Here is a 17,544-nt window from a genome sequence, read left to right as displayed (position 1 = left end):
ATGGAATTATATTTATTCTTTCATTCAGCATGTTTGAGATTCATCCAAATGTCCTTTGTTTTCTTTAGTCCTTGAGTAAAATTCACTGTATGAGTATGCCAGTTTTTCCTTTTTCTTGTTAGGCGAACAATTGCTGGGCCTGAATAAAGTTGCTATGAATATCTTGCAATCCTTTTTGTGCACTTAACATTTTAATTTCTTTCAGAACTTAGGAGTAGACCATCCTGAGTTGTAAGCTGACATATTTTAAATTTTATTACCAAAAATGTCGCCCTGTTTCACATTCCCAAAGTTCCAATGCCTGTAACATTTGATGTCAGTCTGTAATTTCAGCCTTATGTGATATTTTGTGCTTTTGCTTTCCTTCACAATTGATACGTCTGTTGAGCTGTTTCTTTCAATAGTGTTTTTTCGTATTTTTGTTGTTGTTGTTTTAGTAGAGCTAGTGCTCTACTATTTGAATTCAGCTGCACTTCTGGCTTTTTGTTGGTTAATTGGACATGAGTCATGGACTTTCCTGCCCTACGCAGCCTCTTGAAGCTAGGATAGGTGTGAGCCAGGTGTGGTATGGAGTTAGAACTCAAGGCCTTGTATTTATAGGTAGATAGATGTTCTACCATTTGAGCCTTTCTTCTAGCCCAGCTTTTTGCTGGTTAATTGGAGACAGAATTGCAGCCATTTCTGCTGGTCTGACTTTGAACTTTGTCCAGGTTTCAGCCATCATTAGCAAGGATGACAGGGGCCAGTCACTAGTACCTCGATGCTTTACACTGTTTCGCTGGTTATTCTGTATTTTTTTTTTTTTAAGAAGTTGCTAGTGAGCTGGGTATCATGGCTTAAAATTGTAGCACTTGGGAGGCAGAATTATACATTTGAGACCAGTCTGGGCTACAGTGTGAATTCTATACCAGCCAGAGCTGCAAAGCAAGACCCTGTCTCAAAAGCAAAAAAGCTCTCTATTTCCATTCCCACCAACAGCATACTGAGGTTCCAGTTTCTATTTTATGAATTGATTTTGTTTTTGAATAACCACCATTCTAATGTATACAATAGAATTTTATTGTGGTTTTGATGTACACTTCTCTAATGAGATTACTGGTGTTTAGCTTATGCTTGTGGAATTTCTGCTTATCTTTTCTGTGATAGTTGTCAAGCACTTTGCTTTTCTCATTGAATTTTTTTTTTTTAAATTTATTTTTGGGTCCAGTTGTGGGGCCTGAACTCTGCGCCTGGGTGCTGTCCCTTAGCTCTTCAGCTCAAGGCTAGCGCTCAACCACTTGAGTCACAGTGCCACTTCCGGCTTTTTTCTTTTTGCTTATGTGGTGCTGAGGAATCGAGCCCAGGGCCTCATGCATGCAAGGCAAGCGCTCTACCACCGAGCCACATTCCCAGCCCCTTCTCATTGAATTTTTAAAGTATGTGTCCTTTGTGATATATAGGCTATTATTTAGCAGTTTTAAAACTTAAAATTCTTGGGTTGCCTTTTCATTGTTGATCATGTCTTTCATGAACAAGTTTTGTTTTTTAAATTTTTCTTATGTTTGAGATAGCCCAACCTGGTCTTAAACTTTGTCTTCATGTGTCTTCCCAAGTACTACCATTTGCGTAAGTTTTTACTTTTTTTTCTGTCCATTGTCAGGCTCGAACTCAGGGCTTGGGCACTTTCCCTCAGCTCTTTTGCTCGTTAGTGCTCTACCACTTTGAGCCACAGCACCACTACTACTTTTCTGGTTAATTGGAGATGAGTCTCACTGACTTTCCTGCCCAGGCTGGCTTCGAGCCATGATCCTCACATCTCAGCCTCCTGAGAGTGGTTTAGGATTATAGGCATGAGCTGCTGGTACCCAGGTCTTTACTGAAAATATTTTTCAGTTTTCTTGTTTATATTTTTGGTGACATGTCCAAGAAATCATTACCAGATCCAATGTCTTGAAGCTTTTAAACCTCTCTCCCCTTTTTCAGTACTGTATGTAGTTGGATACTCAGGGCCTTCCATTTGCTAGGCAGGCACTTTACCACTTGACCCATTCTGCCAGCTCTTTTTCTCATCTTTAAGAGTTTCATCATTCTCGGGCTGGGGAGGTGGCTCAGTGGTAAAGTGCATGCCTCGCATGCATGAGGCTCTGGGTTGCATTCCTAAGTACCACATACACAGAGAAAAAGCTGGAAGTGGCGCTGTAACCCAAGTGGTAGACTGGTAGCCTTGAGCAAAAGCAGCTCAAGGACAGTGTCCAGGCCCTGAGTTCAAGCCCCAGGACTGGCAAAAAAATAAAAAGTTTTGGGATTCTAGTACTTCCATTTAGGTTTTTGATCTTACATTTTGTATTTGTTATAAATGTTGAACTTTAGTTCCCCCTTTTTTTACCCCTCAAGGCTAGACAAAATGCTACTCCTGGCATTTTGGTAATTAATTGGTAGGGTTTCAAAAACTTCCTGTGCTGGTTTCAAACTATGATCCTCAGATCTCAGCCTCCTGAGGTAGCTAAGATTTATAGGCGTGAACCACCAGCACCTAGCTATTTTCTTTTTTAAAATTATACTTAAAAAGTTGTACAGAGCCGGGCGCTGGTGGCTCACGCCTGTAATTCTAGCTACTCAGGAGGCTGAGATCTGAGGATCGCGGTTCAAAGCCAGCCCGGGCAGGAGAGACCGTGAGACTCCTATCTCCAATAAACCACCAGAAAACCGGAAGTGGCGCTGTAGCTCAAGTGGTAGAGCGCTCGCCTTGAGCTGAAGAGCTGAGGGACAGCGCCCAGGCCCAGAGTTCAAGCCCCACGACCGACAAAAAAAAAAAAAAAAGTTGTACAGAGGGGTAATTATTCAACATGTCAGTTCACGAGTACAAGATTTTGTTGTCATTCTGATACTGGAGCTTGAACTCAGCATTTTAAACTCTTGCTTGGCATTTTTTCTCTCAAGGCAGGCACTTTACCAACTTAGCCACACCTCCAGTTCCTTCAGTTTTATTTATGTGGATATCCCATTTTTCTGACATCACCTTCCCCCCACAGTGGTATTGACACTGTGTCCAAAATCACTTGACTACAGTATAAGATATTCCTTCGGGTCTCCATTATGTTTCACTTACTGTAGTTTTATAGCATGTTACAGAGATGCCTCTTTTCACTTTAACTTAAAACTAATAACTTTTGCCAATTTGGGATAATCCCTATTTTGCCATCTCTCAGCTCCATTATATACAAAACAGTGCTTGTTCATGTAGGAGCCAAAAGCAATGAAACTCAGAACAAGTACATACTTAAAGGAAAAGAGTCAACAAACTGACTTGGATTATTACTTTTATTTTCCCCAAGTACTCTTAAAACTTAACCAACTAGCAGGCCAGGCTCGTGGAAGAACAACTGTTTCCCAGGCTTTTTGTAGGAGGCAGAATTTATCAAATAACATGGTTCCAGGAGGTTTCTACCCCAGAATTCTAAACCAGTCACAGAATCTTCTCAGCTCTTAATTGGAATTTTAATTTAGACATAGAACATAATCAAAAGAGCATGTCATTTTTTCCCTTCCTTTGCTGAATGTATTCTCTACTTTTCCACAGAATATCCTTTCATATAGAACTTAATAACTTACCTACCAGTTCTGATCTTTGGTTTCAAGAAAAATTTCCTTATTAAAGAAACACTTTAATAAATATTGAGCTGTTCTTAGCCATCAACAAATTAAACCTGCTTTAATCTATATCTATTTGCAAAAGACAAACCCTTCTGCTTTTATGATATGGAAGGACTGGGAAGACAGATGGCTCTTTTTTGAAGAGGGGAGTATTTTCAAGTCATTAAATGGCAAAATAACCAAATGTTCATTCATACTTATTCAAATGGTGAGAACACTTGCAAGCCTAGATCAGAAAATGCTGGTCCTGAAATTACAATATATTACAATATTGTTTTTAATACATTCAGGCTCTATTTTAATTTTTTTTTCCCTGAGTGTAGGTTCACAGTTTGGTAGAGAGATTTTTAAAGAGGTAGTTAATGGGAATAAAGAGGAAGCAATCTTTATGTCTAGCAGCACCTGGATAAATAGATAACATTTGTCATTTTTATCTTCCTACCATTTAAAGCTGCAAATATAGTAGAGGGAGATGATTTTTTTTTTCTTTTGTGTGATGCTGGAGATTGTACTTGGGGCCTTATGCATGCAAGGCAAGTGCTCTACCACTGAGCTACAACTCAGCCCCTTTTTATTATCTTCTGTGAATTTTTACTATTATGTCATTATCACTGGTCATGACAGACCATAAAATGAACCCTTCAAATTGGGCTTGATTTAGAAAAGAAAGGCTCAACCAAGTAACTTTTATTTACAGTCATTAAGAAAAATGAGTGAACTTTCCAGCACTCACAACCCAGCCTTTTCTCCCTGGACCTGGTTTACTTAAATCAACTTCCTTTAAGTTAATATGTTTATTTCCTATGAACTCCATTTGATTCTAAGGACTGGGCTTTTGAGGGTCTTGATAGGTAACAAAGGTAGAGGTTAGTCCTGCATGAACGGTTTGGTCCAGGTCTTGGCCTCCAGACTTAGGATGGGCTGGTAGAATACTGCTTCATCAGCTGTGTGTGACAGGGGTTGCAAACTCTTTCAGGCTTGATACTGGAAGGAAGAGGCAATTCATTTGTTGAGCAGGCATTACAGAATGTTCCTCTGCAGTTCTTACACACATTCTACAAGAAAAAGTAGAGGTAAGAGGGAAACAATAAGATATAAGAAGCATCGTATCGGAGGCATATGATAAATACCCCCAAGATCCCATTTGTTTTTCTACATTTACAGGGAGACTGGCCTCTTTATAACTCACACTGTGTGTCAAGGTCAGTGCCACCAGTGACTGGCAAGGCAGCAATGGTGTGAAGAATTATTTCCCCTGTGAATGGTGGGGGGAGGGGAGTGCCACAGTTTTTCTTTTAAAACAGGGTCTCACTACGTAAGCCAAGCTGGCCTCAAACTCGAGATCCTCTTGTTTTAGTCTTAAGAGGATCATAGGGGAACAGTGTTACTTTGAAAAGCCAAAGACTTTTCCTCTGGCAACAGTGACGTTGTTTTGGAAATTGTTCTTCATGACTTAGAGGAGTAAAGTAGGAATTAGATTAGTATTTTATTCTATTTTAGAACATATTTATGTAATTTTAACTTTCAAATATATTAAGGCAGTTCACTTATCTAAAGATTAGGTCATATTTTGATTGTCAAAATTCAGCATGATCAGAAATGGTGATGTGAAGTTATGATCCAGAATCTGTATACATTTCTAAGCAGTTATTACTTATTTGTATACAGTATAAGAAGTGGGCACCAATAAGACACAGTGCCAGCTATGGAGGACACTGTTTCTTTCTGAATACTTTCTTTGCTCTCTCTACTCTATGGTAACACTCTGGGAAAGTACTCAGGCAGAGACCCTGGAGGACACTGAGGAAAACATCCTGTAGCGTGAAGGGCTCATGTCCGTCTGTTCTGAGCAGGATGAAATACTAGAAGGAACAAGGGCTGAAAGCTGGAAACTGGCCATCTATTAAATGGTGGTACAGGCTCACAAGAGAGGGAGTTTGGATTGTTTAAATAGGGATACAGGTTGGACCCATTGCAACAATGAGATGTACAAGACGTTATGTTGAAACTGAACTTTACAACTTTGGCGGGGGTGGGGGGAGGGGGTTAGGGGGATGGGGGTGGGAGATGGGAAGGGATGGGAAGGGAAACAGGAGGAGGCAACAATGCCTGATAAGAAATGTACTCATTACTTTGCCCATCTAATTGTAATGCTTCTGTGTGGTATTTTCACAATAAAAAAAAGGGAGTTTGGCTACTTTATCACTCTTCTCCAGTACATGGAATGGCACATGATATATATATATATATATATATATATATATATATATATATATGTGTAGCTAATTGTTTTAATGGGGATTTGCTGATGTGAATTACTGTGACTGAAAAAGTCACAGTAAATGCTTGGTTCCCTTGGCCTTCCACCCCACTTTCTGTCCTTCATGCTCTTATGTCAGTGCCTGGTGCAGTGCACATCCTATGAAGAATCTGCTCATTTCTCATCAGTTACCTTTGTTAGGCTGCCATCTTCTTGGCACAGTTGACACATCTGTGGCTTTTCAGAGGGCATTAGCAAATCCTAAACCACACAACGATCCAGTTTAGTTTCCTTTAGTGCCAGAAACATGAATGCTTTTAGACTATGCACTTTAAGATACTTTTATTTATTCATTTTTGTCAGTCATGGGGCTTGCACTCAGGGCCCTAGCACTGTCTGAGTGTTTTTTTTTTTTTGCTCAAGGCTAGCACTTTAACACATTGAACCACAGTGCCACTTGTGGTTTTCTGGTGGTTAGTTGGAAATAAAAAATCTATGCCTTTCCTGTCCAGGTTGGCTATCAACCCTGATCCTCAGATCTCAGACTCCTGAGTGGCTAGAATTACAAGTGTGGGCCACCAGTGCGCACCAGTGATAGTTGTTTTTTAATTAACTATTATACTTACTATTTGTAATGGAGAAACAAATTACACATAGTCCTAGCACCTTATTACTTGTAACTGTAATAATCGTATCATAAAAACTAAAAGCTAGGGGCTGGGAAGGTAGCTCAGTGGTAGAGCACTTGCCTTGCATGCATGAGGCCCTGGGTTCGATTCCTCAGCACCACATAAGCAAAAAGAAAAAAGCCAGAAGTGGCGCTGTAGCTCAAGTGGTAGAGCGCTAGCCTTGAGCTGAAGAGCTGAGGGACAGTGCCCAGGCCCAGAGTTCAGGCCCCACAACAGGACCCAAAAAATAAAAATAAAAAACTAAAAGCTAGAAGAATAAAATTAATATGGTTTTATTTCTAAAAGGAAAATCTAAGCATATAGAAGTAAAAAGCAAAATGTTTTGCCAGAATCTGGTGGCTCATGCCTGTAATCTTGGCTATACTAAGGAGGCTGACATTGGGACGAGGTGTCAGGCCAGGCTGGGCAAAAAAATTCTCCAGGCTATCTCAGGAAAAGATGTGTGTGTGGTGGTGTGCATGTGTCACCACAGCTATAACAAGAAACCTAAAATGGATGAGTTACAGTCCAGGAGTACATGCAAAGAAGGGGCAAGACGCTATCTCAAAAGTAATCCATGCAGAAAAAGCTTGAGGCTGAGTCAAGTGGGGGGGTGGGGGAAGAGGGAGCGGATTTAAAAACCTACTCCATCTCTCATCTCACTTTGCCTTTGAGAATGATAAGAACACCAGGCATGTTTCATTTTCTAATAGGTAAGTTACAGAGATGAACCAGACACAGTAGCTTGTCTTTCTTATACTATACATGTCTTTGTCATACTCCTCCCATGCTGTCTCACATAGTGCCTAAGCTCAGGACACCAACTTGTTAATTTATACACAAGTTACCTGCTGTTCATCTGTAGGGAGTGAGTGTAGCCTATAAAGGAGAAATAATAGTAACATATGTCAGTAAGTGCCCGGAAGACAAAACCTGTCAAGCAACACCCTGAGCCTGTTTGTCCTGAATACTAGTGCTCTACCACTTGAGCCATACCACCACCACTTCTGGCTTTTTCTGAGCCTCTCCCGCCCTTAAATTGGAGATAAGAATCTCACAGATTCTTGCCCTTGCTGGCTTTGAACCATGATCCTCAGATCTCAGCCTCCTGAGTAGCTAGGATTACAGGCATGAGCCACTGGTGCCCACAGATCTTGGAAATTTTGGCTGTTACAATTTTACTAAAATTTGATCCTTGGCCTACATTATGGTTCCCATTTAAATACACTTGAAATTAAATTTTATGCTTCTTTTTTACTACCAAGGCAGCAGTATTTGTTTCCGAACATGTAAAACTACAGTGGCTTTTTTCCTTATATTTTAATAGCTTTTTCTACCAGGTGTGAGCCACCACATTGCTTTTACTTTTGTAAGAAGAATTAAATTTTAAGGAGTGAATGTTAAATGTTCTAAACTGCAGAGCACAATACAGATAGAACAAGAAATATTGTCACTTATTCCGAGAACTTGACATTGAATATAGACAGACAGTCGGACTGTTCCAGTAAATGACTCATTTTATTCTGGAACTAAGCTGATCATGAAAGGCACCTGAATGGTTTTATAGAGCATTTCTAACTCCCTTCCTATGTGACCTACAGTTAGATGTTTAAGTTTGGTCCTGGATTAAGTCTTATTTTTTTCTTGATACATGTTTTTTTTTGGGGGGGGAGGGGGGGTCCGGTCGTGGGGCCTGAACTCGGCCTGGGCACTGTCCCTCAGCTCTTCAGCTCAAGGCTAGTGCTCTACCACTTGAGCCACAGTGCCACTTCAGGCTTTTTTCTTTTTGCTTATGTGGTACTGAGGAATCGAACCCAGGGCCTCAGGCATGCAAGGCAAGCGCTCTTACCACTGAACCACCTTCCCAGCCCTTGATACATGGTTTTGTTACATAGCCCAGGCTGGTCTCAAACTCATATTACTTCTGGGCACATATAGCACGTATAGCTATGTTTTTGAAGGCAAAATTAAAAAAACGTTGAACACATTCTGGCCTTGGAATCAAGAGGGTATATAGAATAAGGACCCACATAATCAGCCTAATGTTGGACTGTGGAGTTTACTTCATCAATAACTAACTTTGTTCCAGATAGAGCAAATGTGACATATTACATATTGAAGGTGTCAAGCCTGGACAGAGACACATGTCCAAAGTGGATGACACTGTACAGTTCTCTCAAAACTCATCTGGCATCTCTTCTCATCACTATTCTCCCCCTCTAAAATACTTAATTTTAGAGCAGTTTTAAGTTCACAGCAAAAGTGAATACAAAGTATAGATTTCCCATATATCCCTGCAGCCCACTCCCTGCCTGCTCTTACCAATATGCTGCACCAAAGTGGTACATTTGTTTTTTTGGTTGGTTATGGGGCTTCAACTCTGGGCATGGGTGCTCACCCTGAGCTCTTCAGCTCAAGGCTAGTGCTCTACCACTTGAGCCACAGCGTCACTTCTGGTTTTCTGGTGGTTAGTTGGAGATAAGAGTCTCAAGGACTTTCCTGTACTGGCTGGCTTTGAACTGTGATCCTCAGATCTCAGCCTCTTCAATAGCTAGGATTACAGGCATGAGCCACAGGTGCACGGCAGAGTAGTGCATTTGTTACAACTCATCACATATTGATGTCCTGAATGTATATGTTTTTCCACCACACAGTAACATGTACAGTAGTTTCCCCACACCACTATTTACTCAATCCCCCACTATTTATTTACTTTCCCTTCAAAATGTCTCTCTGGAGTTAGGTGCTGGTGGCTTGCATCTGTAATCCTAGCTACACAGGAGGCTGAGGATCATGGTTCAAAGCCAGCCCAAGCAAAAAAGTTCCCATGAAACTCTTATCTCCAATTAACCACTCAAAAACTGGAAGTGGAGCTGTAGCTCAAAGTGGTAGAGTGTTAGCCTCGAGCAAAAGAGCTCAGAGACAGCACCAGGCCCTGAGTTTAAGCCTCACAACTGCCCCCCCCCCCAAAAATCTATGTTATCAATCAGAGTCTGGTCTGTATATCAAAAGCTCCCTCTTCACTAGACACTATGTTGGAAATGAACTATACAACTTGAGGGGAGAGAATTGGTTGGAAGGGGAAAAAGTGGGAGAAAATGAGGGAGGGGGTGATAATATTCAAAAACAAATGTACTCACTACCTGACTTGTGTAACTGTAACCCCTCTGTACATCACCTTTACAATAATTTTTTTAAAAGCTTCCTGTTTCCAAACTCTGTCCCTAAAAGACTTCATAGAATAATTAACAGTTCATTAAGAAGCACCTGTGGCCTTCTTCCAGGCACTTAACATTTTCCTCTTGAATTTTGTGCTTTCCATCCTGCCAAAAGAAAACGACCCAATTTATTAATTACTCAGGATATTACACTATGAAGATATTGCAGGTATTGTCTTGTAGAACAACAGATCTAACTTTCACATGTTTTCCCATCCTCTGCTCCAAATAATTTCTTAACTATTCTGAATTTGCAATGTTACTTTTAGAGTTGATATTTTGTTTGTGAAATTCAAAAAAAATTCAGAATATAGCCTATTTACTCATAACGTAAGTTCTGAGGAGAAATACACATATTTCCTCACTGAACTCTAAAGGCTGGTAAAATGAAGCATGACATCCAACTGACTTGGTGATCCCCTAGGCATTCAATCAAATAGATGCCCCAATGTCCTGGCGACATATATAACCTAAGCAGTTCAGGAAATGCTCTTCTCTGAAGATCCAACATGAAGTTCCAGTGCACTTCTACCATTGCTTTTAATCCCTACCTGGGCAGCTTTTAGGACTGAAGTCTTCCAGTGGTGCATACAAACAAACTTGCCTAATCTATATTTAGGATTCCCCTTTATACTCATTATCTAATTAGCAGTATACTCTGGGATTTAAATGAGGAGCTTATAAGTAGTCCTGCTTTGTTATGTGTAATTATATAAAAGAAGCAATTTCTGTGTTTATATTTGACAGACTTCATTATTAGAAGAGATTGGGTTATTATTGTTCATTTTCCCTTCCTACTAAAGTTTAGCTTTTTCACCACCACACGTGCTAGAGTTCTCTCTTTTCAAGACTATGGTATAGATATTTCAATTTCTGCTCTGAACCATTCTACATAAGCTGGAGTTACTGACTCCTGCCTGTAATTCTTGCTTCTCAGGCAGCTGAGGTCTGAGGATCACAGTTTGAAAAGCCAGTGAGATTCTTATCTCTGCCCACCAAAAAAGCTAGAAGTGGAGCTATACTTTAGGTGGTAGAGTGCAAACCTTGAGTGATAAAGCTAAGGTATAGCGCTCGGACCGAGTTGAAGCCCGAGAACCAAAACAAGAAGCTCCTTTAGTATTTATTTTTGTGTTAGTTTTAGAGAAAAGGTATAAAGAAGCAAATCCACATTTGAAAAAAATTCTTTTAAATTCATGGTTGGGATAATTATATGGTGTTATTAAAAAATACTAGCCATGTTTCAAGTTTGCTGTCTGTATTCTCAAGGCTGCAGAAATATGAATGAAAACTGACAGGTCCATTAAAGTAGCCTCTAAAAGTTTCAATAAAGTAAATGAGTAAGAGAAAAATAAACATTACCGTCTTGTGTTCTGGCTTCTGTGATCCCTTTCCTGAGATGCTCTTGTTGATTTGTAACCTTCTTTCCTTTTCTTGTTTTAGTTCCAACTCAAGCTGGTTCCTGGGATAAATGGGAGAGGGAAAGAATGAAGTTTTATTTCTGTGTACATTATTTTCTGAAAATAGCTAAATCCTTTTTTTTTTTTTTTGGTTGGTTGTGGGGCTTCAACTCTGGGCTTGGGCGCTGTCCTTATGCTCTTCAGCTCAAGGCTAGCACTCTACCACTTGAGCCACAGCGGCACTTCCCTAAATCCTTTTCTTAAAGTCCAGCAATGAAGTTTAAATACTTGGTGAATAAAAAGTTACCAGAGCATATGAAGTACTAAACTGTATAGTACTAAAATACAATAAAACCAATAGTGCCAAGAAACATAAAACATGCTTAAATTTTCTTGAATTAAGAATAAAATTTATGGGGCTGGGAAGGTGGCTCAGTGGTAGAGCGCTTGCCTTGCATGCATGAGGCCCTGGGTTCGATTCCTCAGCACCACATAAGCAAAAAGAAAAAAGCTGGAAGTGGCGCTGTGGCTCAAGTGGTAGAGCGCTAGCCTTGAGCTGAAGAGCTGAGGGACAGTGCCCAGGCCCCACGACCCCGACACACACACACACACACACACACACACACACACACACACACACACACACACACACACACACACACACACACACACACACACACACACACACACACACACACACACACACACACACACACACACACACACACAGGATCAGCTAGTGCCAGAGGTTCAACATTATGAATAGTTGTAATAATCTGAGTGACAACTAGTATTTGCCAAACTTGATCATCTTTACATGTTTTCAGCTAGATACAGTAACAAATATGGGATTCTATTTCATAAGCTAGCCTTTCTTTATAGTTATGTACTGAATTTCCACTCACACTCTCAACCACTAGTTCTTAGTACCCATGTACCTTATATCCAGCATAATTCTATGTGTTTGAAGGTAATGGCTTCAGAACAGAATTGAGTGACATTTGAGAGATAATATGGAAGAGTCAAAGTGTTTTTTAAGTAATAATGTTGCAACTTAATTGTGAGAGCTGGGATATAATCAGCATTTCTAAGCTTTCATTCCATCTGAAAGTATCACCTATTCAAAGGGTTAATGCAAAGACATTAGAAGTGACAGTATGTGAAGAGTTCCGTATTAGTAACTGTATCTGGAACTTTGGGATCTAATTCCCTTCCTTCTTTTTTTTTTTTTCAGTCAAGGTCTTACTATGTACCCTAGGCTAGCTTTGAACTCAAGACTTTCCTGTCTTAGCTCTTTAAGTGCTGGAATTATATATATGTGTTTGCCACCTTGCATAGCATTGAATTCCTAATTCTCGCAATTTTTTTTTTTTTGGCAGTACTGGAGTTTGAACTCAGAGCTTTGAACTTGCTTGGCTTGCAGGCTTGGCTGGCACTCTTACTACTTGAGCCATGACTCCATCCTCGCATTTTACTGGTTATTTTTGTAGATAGAGTCTAGCAAATTTTTTGCCCACGTTGGCTTTGATCCAACATCTTCCTGGTGTCTTTCTCCTGAGTAGCTAGGATTAATTACGGGCATGACAGGCATGAACCACCACCATGGCTGGGCTGATTATTAATCCTTTAATCAGAATCTTGGGAAGGTTGATAGAAGGGAAGCTTTCTGATTCCAGGTCCAGGGAGGCGACATTGAAAAGACAGAGTTGAGATGGTTGTTAGGAACTGAGGTCCCTCTGTCTAGCATTAGCATTACCCATGACCACCCAGTCAGCTCAAGTTGCCCTCTGTTCACCGCTGCCTCGTGAGCTCCTCCACTTCCAGCTGTAGGCTGTTGATCTTGTCTCCAAAGTCCTGTTTGAAGAGCCGGTTGTCCAACTCAGCAGACTGTCGGCCTCGCTCAGCCTGGCGCAATCTGGGTGTGAGCCATATGAACTTGTGATAAAAAACAAAAGCCAACGTGGGGAGGAAGACCATGTTCACAACACAAAATAACCCAAAGAAGAAGGGATGAAGGGGAAAAAAAAAAACCAAAAAACGTTGTAAGACACAGGGGAAGAAATTATGGGAAGAAAAAAAAAAAGATGGCAAAGAAATAAATTCTAGAGAAAAGTAAGATGAAGGTGAACCAGGCAGAGGAAAAGCTGATTTTTCACTTTTTTTATTCTAGTACTACAGTTTACAGCCATTAGATGATAAACAATAAACATCACTTCTTATTAGAAAATCCATATCCAGAGCCAACCTCAAGTACGTAGTAATTAAATTTAATCTACTTTTTTCATGTTATTTCCTAATGTTTGGTACTTTATATTTCTGTTTTTCACACACAATTGGAGCTTGCAAAAGGGTAACTACCTTCTTATATGAAGAATTATAGTATTTTTCTGGTCCATTTCCTAAATCACTTGTTATTAACTCATAGTACATAATATATCAACTTGTACCCAGGCCTAAGGTTATTACATAGGGAAAAGCCTTTATCAGAGGGCTGTCTTGTCCCTGTCCATTCCTACCAAGTGGTGTGACCAAGCAAAGAACTGGGTCTCATAAGACTCCTGACCATATCTTTGGAAGGTTCTAATAGATGTTTTCTTCTAAACATCTTGCTAACTTTGCACCTATAATTAATGTTTTTGAAAGTGAAACATTTAGGGCTTTATATAATGTAACTTAGAAGCATGCTATGTGTTGTCTTTAAAGTTTTAATGATTATTCCTTCCAAATGCTCATAGAAAAGGCCACTTATCACCACAAAAGGTTAATGAAGATAAGAATGCAATAAAAGCTTTATTTATTTATACAGGTGCAAAATTATAAGATCTAAAATAAGTTCAAGAGCACGGGATCTTCCATGAAGTTGTTTCTAACAAATGCTCTTTGACTATGTCAGTGCAAGGACCCAAAACACACATAAAATTGATCTTACTTTCTTATTCTGGTTTTGTCAAGAAGATGGTAGAGAATTTCAAGAGCTGGAAGCAATGGGGTTTGGTGCCCCACCTTCGCAGCTGAAATGCTGCAAATTATATTAAATGAAAAAAAAAAAAGCAAAAAACCCCTCAAATATCTGGTCAAGACCTTTTGAAGGAGTAGACTTGTGTAAAAAACTTGTCTCCCCAAATCATAGGGTCATTAAAAAAAATTGAAATATTTATACAATTATTTACAATGTAAAGCCTAGAAAGGGTTAGATCTGTGGTCACTTAGAAAATGAGGCCCTACTAATATTGCTTGTGGACATCTACTAGGAATTTTAGTTTTACTAAATAATAACACAGAATGTCAATTTATTGTTTATATATTTCTTATTTTGAACTGATTTCCTAATGACCAATTATTAGTTTCCAAGAACCTTTAACAAATCCCCATCCAAACAAAAAGTAGCAGAAACCTTTAAGTAAATGTTTGTTGATAAGGAATGACAGGCAGGAAATCATTACTCATGTCTGAACTTTGTCCTTTTTACTTCAGTAGGAAAAGCAGAATAGATCTGAAAAATGCATAGTGCATTTATTTTAACTAGGAGAGGAGTATTTTTTTTAATTAAAATTATTCTTTCTGAGCTATCTAAGTAGGAAGTAGAATTGCAGAAAAGTGGCAGAGGTAGAGATGATAAATATTAGGAGGGTTTTCTCAAGCTTCCACATTATGATATTCTAAGTTACCTAATTACTAACTTTATCTCTATGTACTTTAAAGAAATATAAGGATGCTACTTTCCTTTTCATCCAAAGCCATAAGGCAAAAACAAAACAAAACAAAACAACAAAACCCCAAACAAAAACCAACCAAACACTATAAGCAATCTTGGTTACGTAGAACTGTACTGAAAAGACTATGTATTTATCCTTGGCTTGGAGATTAAAACTATATAACGAAAGTGAAAAGGGGTACCAGCCTAAGAGATACACAACTACTTTAGAAGAGTCCAGGTTTCACATGGTAGTCACCTCTAGATCATGACACTCACTGCAATGGCAGAACAGGCTTGCTAATGCAGACATGAACAACACACCTAGAATCTGATATTATTAATGACTAGGTTATAAAGGCATCATTAATATATATACAGAGCTTTGATTCCCTAGGTTTTTTTCAGTGGTGTTTTTATTTGCCAGTCAATTTAGAAATATTTTCTTAAAGTTTTCTTTTTTAGTGTTTAATCAGAGCTTATACCAAATTTTCTAATTCTGGGAGAAAATAATAATACAAAACCCAACCAATATCCAATTGGTTTGTTTTTAAAGTCCAACAAATTCAAAGTCAATTTTTGGCGAGAGTTTATATAGGTTAAATAACTTTTGGCTTTCTTCTTTTTCCAATTAATTTGTGACTGCAGACTTGTGAGGTGACCAACTGTAACATGCCTAATGTTGTTTGGGGATCAGTTTATTTGCCGCACTATTTAAGGTTTTTGCCTGTTTCACCAAATCTTTTTCACTAAAGAAAATAAAAATGATAATGAAGTGGAAAAGGGATGAGAAAATGGATAAATGGGAAACACAAAGACAGCAAGAGAATAAGTTAGCTTAATACTCAGATAAGTCATTATTTCAAATCTTGGCTTTAAATGCCAAGTCAAAAGTCACTGAGAAATAATTTAATACATTTCAAAAGCATAACTTACAGACACCCAAATCATATTTTCTTCCCCCCAAAATGATTTGTTAAATCATAAACTTCTAATTGCTTATGAGCAAGAAATTACTTAGGTTATTTTCCTACATAAATATCTTTGTATTTGTCATTCATACCAGAGGTTTAACGTTCTTTTATAAATACAGCTAGCAGCTGTTAGAACCTTCCCTGTTTAGGTTGAGAATCATCAAAGTAAAGAAAGTTGCCCATTCACCCATTCATTCACAAATATACAGAATTTCTACCTTCTACATTTGAGATAGTATGTGACAAATCCAGTGGCAGGGCTCTATTTCTAGACAGGAAGAGGTATCAGAAAAAGCTTTGGGAGGAAGGCTGGCATTTCAGCCTATGTATAAAAATGTTTCTGAAGAAAAAGGAAGTGAGAAGGGGAAGGACATTTCTAATTGGTGCAACTATCAGAGAAGGGTGATGGATAGGAAAATGGAAAGCATGTCCAAAGACTGCTCCAGTTCTGTACAGTCTGCTCCAGTTCAAGAGAGGTGATAAGTTGGTATTAAAAGTGGAAACAGGGCTGGGAAGGTGGCTCAGTAGTAGAGCGCTTGCCTTGCATGCCTGAGGCCCTGGGTTCGATTCCTCAGCACCACATAAGCAAAAAGAAAAAAAGCCGGAAGTGGCGCTGTGGCTCAAGTGGTAGAGCGCTAGCCTTGAGCTGAAGAGCTGAGGGACAGCACCCAGGCCCAGAGTTCAGTCCCCACTACCGGACCCAAAAAATATAAATAAAATAAAAAATAAGGTGGAAACACTGAATGCTCTTAATATGTCACATTGCATTCAATCTTAAAGTCTCAGCCATTTCTGTTGGCTGCTGAGTTCCCAGAAACATATTAAAGATTTCAGATAAAGAAATAGGGAATCAGAGAGAAGATGTGTTGTGGGAACAATTCATAAGTACTGGTGGGAGAGAGCTAGTCAGAGAAGCTAGAGTGGAGGCACACACTAGGTGTCAGTGGAAGTGAGACAACTATTCAGGAAAAAAAAGAGAGAAAAGAGACACAGGAGACATAATAGAAAAGGGCTAAAGAAGGGAGAGAAAGAACCAGAATAGATCCTTGGAGGATACCTTTTAGAATCCCTACATCATGTGGTGTGGTAGTATTCAAAGGCTTTAGTTATGAACAATAAAACAACATGATTACGTACACACATTTCAAACTTCTTTCAGCCTTGCAAGCCAACTTGTTATACACAAGAGCGAAATTGATTAAGCTTTCATTTCTAATGTTCAAAATAGCCAAGACAAGCCAACACAGGCTGACAATGTTTTAACAACATCTTAGAATAATAGGATAGAATTTCGTTTTCTTTCTATCAGCACATCTGATTTAGGCTTCTTAGAAGAGTTTCATTTTTGTTTTTGATTTGCTGAATATATAGCACCTTCTCATTCCTAGCTCAGTGTTAATGAAAAGAAACAGCACTTTTACCTTTGTTCCAGTTGTTTAATGGTAGCAGCCATCTGATTAGTCTTCTCTTCCAAACGACTGTTTAGTTCACTTTTCTGTTTTACTCCTAAGTCTGAACTCTGTATGGAAAAGATATGTAAAACATAGGCTTTTAACTTAATGATTAGTGGGAAATTCACAATGGAAAAAATTAGTTAAAAACTAATATTGTTGAGGGGGGACCAAGATGGCGACGGGGCAGTAGGGAAACGCCACAGCTCTCTCCAACCAAAAAGAGAGTTCGAGTTCCAACGCTTAATC

General features: G+C 39.1%; 1 protein-coding gene across 1 annotated transcript in view; it reads right to left on the bottom strand.

The window, feature by feature from the left end:
* Positions 1-4,370: 4,370 nt before the first annotated feature.
* Rufy3 (RUN and FYVE domain containing 3) overlaps positions 4,371-17,544 on the bottom strand; it is a 71,440-nt gene continuing 58,266 nt past the window's right edge. The window contains exons 11-17 of the mRNA XM_013020179.1: positions 17,266-17,363; positions 12,972-13,091; positions 11,139-11,238; positions 9,829-9,884; positions 7,410-7,440; positions 6,086-6,154; positions 4,371-4,688 (exon numbers count right to left, since the gene is read on the bottom strand). Of these exons, the coding sequence (XP_012875633.1) occupies positions 4,545-4,688; positions 6,086-6,154; positions 7,410-7,440; positions 9,829-9,884; positions 11,139-11,238; positions 12,972-13,091; positions 17,266-17,363 (618 nt within the window). The 3' untranslated portion in view covers positions 4,371-4,544. The remainder of the gene's footprint in view (positions 4,689-6,085; positions 6,155-7,409; positions 7,441-9,828; positions 9,885-11,138; positions 11,239-12,971; positions 13,092-17,265; positions 17,364-17,544) is intronic.

This window comes from Dipodomys ordii, unplaced genomic scaffold, assembly GCF_000151885.1.
Source record: "Dipodomys ordii isolate 6190 unplaced genomic scaffold, Dord_2.0 Scaffold49, whole genome shotgun sequence".
Lineage (NCBI taxonomy): Eukaryota > Metazoa > Chordata > Mammalia > Rodentia > Heteromyidae > Dipodomys > Dipodomys ordii.
The sequence above is the reverse complement of the archived record's forward strand: the minus strand, read 5'-3'. Positions and strand labels throughout refer to the sequence as shown.